Here is a 3,809-nt window from a genome sequence, read left to right on the forward strand (position 1 = left end):
CATCAAACAGCCAGACTGTAAAAACCGATAACCGGACCCCTGACCGGTTCGTTTTTAAAAACCATGATTTTTACGTCCTTTTGTGTTCAATTTTACTACTGATTCAAAATGTCGTCGTCGTGGTCCATTCTTATTGGCGAGTTTACGCGTGCCGTGAGTTCACAGGATGCGCATTCTTACAAAATTATCCCTATAAAAATTGGCTCAATCTGAGAATTCATCATAAATGACATCAACTCTACACACGTGGATCCCACACGAAGGCTATTGTGCTGTCGTTGTATCTATGATGAGATCACAGCCTTGGAAATTTGCTCCGGCGGTGCGGCCTCACGGCCCTCACCTTAAAGGTCACCTCACCTCATGAAATTCAAGGTGGGGCCGCAACCATACAACAAATGGCCGTGATTCACAGTTCTAGCCCAAGGCTCTTAGCTGATTTTTATGGGATGTAATTGCCCCATTTACACCAAATAATATGCCACCTGCGCTGTGAGATTTGGGGATGGCGAGATGGTCATCCAAAACTTCGTTGTCATCTATCCCAAATTTTCAATTGATAAAAATTGCCAAAACAGTGAGAAATGGATTATCTGATCTCATTATCCTTCGTCTTTCAGGTCAATGGTTCCACCCTTCCGTGTAGCTGCTATCTATGGCTTTGGCCATTGTAAAAGGCTGTTAAAACGGAGTGGGCACAGGTTTGCCCTGATAGAAGCCTACCTCCTCAATTCCCGTCTCCATTTGATGAGCTATTTTAGATTAGATTTCAGTCCACTACTAGTCAGAGCGGACGAGTATCATAAATTCATATCACATGCATCTAATCTTCTCCAATCCGAAGCTACACATGGACATGGGTATTCTGTATTCATGCCTACAATCAACTTTAATTTCTATGTCGTTTCTTCTACTTTTCAAAAATGAGGGAATCAAAGACCAAGCTAATTTAATTGGTAGAGACTAGAGAGAGTGCTTGCTTTCTTTCTCTCTGGATCTTGTCTAGAACAAGACAATAGGGAATGCATCTTTGCAAATAGAAATCCAAATATTACAGTTGGGGGGTGGGAGAGGCTTGGCCTCTAGCAGGCATATAAGTACAACTGTACAACACCCACCTTTGGTTCTGTCCGTTTGTGTCGATTCCAGTACCACGCACCCAGACACCAAATACACCAATCTGGGGAAGGGGAGGCACAGTGTATACGTTTGTATAGCAGAGACTTTGGCCTGTTATCTGGCAGCAAAAACCCTATCCTCTAATCTCTTCACACCAGTCAGTCCCAATACCCATTCACACCAGGGATGAAATGGAAATCAAAATCCAAACTACCAATCCACACGCACAGCTTGTGTTCGATTTATTTTGCAAACCACTCATAGGTCTGATGATAGATGATACAAACACCCAAAAGCAAATATTTTTCATTTCACAATCAACATCCCCTTACTTAGATCCTTGCAAGTTCATTTTAAAGAACCCAAGAAAACGATCACATTATAAAGACTACAGGCAAACTTACAGTGCAGAGATCTATTCATATATAAAAGAAGAAAAGACCCATAAGAAATCCAATAACAAAGAGAAAATAAAAAAGATGAAATTTAGGTAAAAAAAAGAAAAGAAAAGAAAAGGCGATGGGAGTACACAAATTATCTGCCTCTGTTGTTAACGTTCATCTTCTCGAAGTAGCGAATCGATAGAAGAGAGAGGGAAAGCTGAACCTCGTCTTTCCCCCAATGAACCGGTGTCTTCGGTGGAATGATTGGAGCCGAAAATGAAGACGAGGGAGAGGGAGAAGACGATGACGATGACGGCACTGGTGGAGACGGAGTATGCAGCAATGAAGGGGGTGGCTTTAATAGAGGCCAGAGGCAGTGAGAATGAAGGCGACGAAACCCTCCGAGGGCAAGGACGACGGAGCGCAGCTGCTGATTGCCACAGCCGATGTTGGCCCAGTGTCGGGTGCAAACCATCTCCCACAATCGCTCATCCTTGGCCGTTTTGTTCCACTGTTTGTTAACGCAAGAAGCAATTGCCAGCGAGCGTGCGTCAACGTGCTTCAGCACCTCGAAGAGAAGATCCTCGTCGAGATGCACAAACCCAGTCTCCTGATTCACCTTCTCCCCAACTTCTTCTTCTTCTTCGCGCTTCTGCTTCTTCGTTTTATCACCATCGATCGTTGGATCTTCGTCGGTGTTGGGTGCTCGCTTCATCTTCGATTCACAGCCACCCCCAGATGAAACTTGCGATCTCAGAACACAACTCCTCAAGTCTCCTCTTTAGCCCTCTCTGCAGGCGGACTCCGTGTGAAAATTGAGATTTGACGACGATGATGAGGTCCGTCTGAGAAAGGAGAGCAGGTGCGGAGGTGACCCCTGCTCTCGGTAATTATTTTCAGCTGGGTGGAATTATAAATATATTTAGGACTCACATTTGATAAAATTACGAGGACGCCCCAAGCCCCCTATTACTTTGTTTTTACGATGACGACAAGAGAAATAAATGCTTTTCGGTTCTTTAGTAAAATATCCAATTTACCCCCCACCCACCTCCTTTCTTTGGCTCTATCTTAGGCTGTGTTTGCTTTACAGCATTAATTTCTCCTCATTCTCTTTTCGTGCAGATTGGTGTAATTTGCAAGCTGTGCCGAGGATCATCATCTACTCTCACGTACGCTGATTTTTCTGATCAGTGATTTGATCCATCCATTCATTTAGATTTTGACACAGTGCCTTAGAAAGTGAGAAATACTTCTCAACTGGTCAATTGGAGGAAATCACGTCGTTGATCCACACTGTCCACCTTGGATCGGCCATGTGTTAAATTTCACCGCCCTTGTCGCTCTTTATGCCCGTGATCTGTCACTGAGTCGGGTCTGGGCTAGATACCTGGTCCGTATGTAGGAGGCCCAGAACCGACCGCACCACTAATAGGGCTTGTAATAAAATTTTATATTTCTAATTTTCTATAATAAAAATCAATAATAAACTTAAGGCTATGTTTGGTTTTAAAGTGTATAGATTACCCTATTTTTCCTATCTTTTCCTTCAAAACAAACATGGCCCAAGGGTTTGTAATGCCTGGATTGTCTGAATGTGGGTAAAAAACATCAAGAACTTGTGAGTTTGTGAGGATAACTTGCTCTAGTTAATTTGATGTTTCCCTTTATTGTTCCATCACAACCACAGTGAAAAACATGGTTGTACTGATAAACAATTCAAAAGTAGGCACCCCCTTGGTAGTTTGCTTTGGTATCGTTTTATTTTCAACCTTGATGTAGCAAGATGCCAAGAAATTCTTGTATTTCGATGTTATAGGGCGAAGGTGATGTTTTATTAGATGTCCTTAGTAGCAAACAAAGGCAGCTGGGCACTACTGTTGATTCATGGAAGAATTTCTTCGATTTCCTTTTGGGGTTGGGAAATTGATTAAAAAAGGAAGCAAAATGGGATCTACAAAGTACAAATAGGGAATGAATAAATATTGTATCTCTGCATCATCCACAAAAAGGGGTATGATCGATCTTTTTAAGTTAAATTGCAGGCTCATGGATCTGGAATCTGGATCAACCATTTGGCCCAATGACTGGAATTGCCATCAATTTCACGAAACCAGTTTTATAAATAGACACTCGTGGCATCATATGAAGTTGCGGCCCAATAATCAGTGTCTACTTGAAATTGTAATGGCAAAAATATATAAAAAGCCATACTCTGAGAGATCCGTATATCAATGGGAGCATGGCAGTTGATGTGCTTTCCACATCAAGCTGTAGACAGGAGCCCGGTGTTTTGGTTGTTTGTTC

General features: G+C 42.5%; 1 protein-coding gene across 1 annotated transcript; it reads right to left on the reverse strand.

Annotated features, from left to right (window-relative positions):
• Positions 1-1,396: 1,396 nt before the first annotated feature.
• On the reverse strand, positions 1,397-2,401 carry LOC148877296 (F-box protein GID2-like). The gene has a single exon (XM_088984375.1). The coding sequence runs from the start codon at positions 2,215-2,217 to the stop codon at positions 1,654-1,656; it is 564 nt and encodes a 187-aa protein (XP_088840501.1). The 5' UTR covers positions 2,218-2,401; the 3' UTR covers positions 1,397-1,653.
• Positions 2,402-3,809: the final 1,408 nt, after the last annotated feature.

The sequence above is a fragment of the Nelumbo lutea genome, chromosome 1, assembly GCF_056320005.1.
Source record: "Nelumbo lutea isolate HS-2025 chromosome 1, American lotus-T2T, whole genome shotgun sequence".
In the NCBI taxonomy this organism is placed as follows: Eukaryota; Viridiplantae; Streptophyta; class Magnoliopsida; order Proteales; family Nelumbonaceae; genus Nelumbo; species Nelumbo lutea.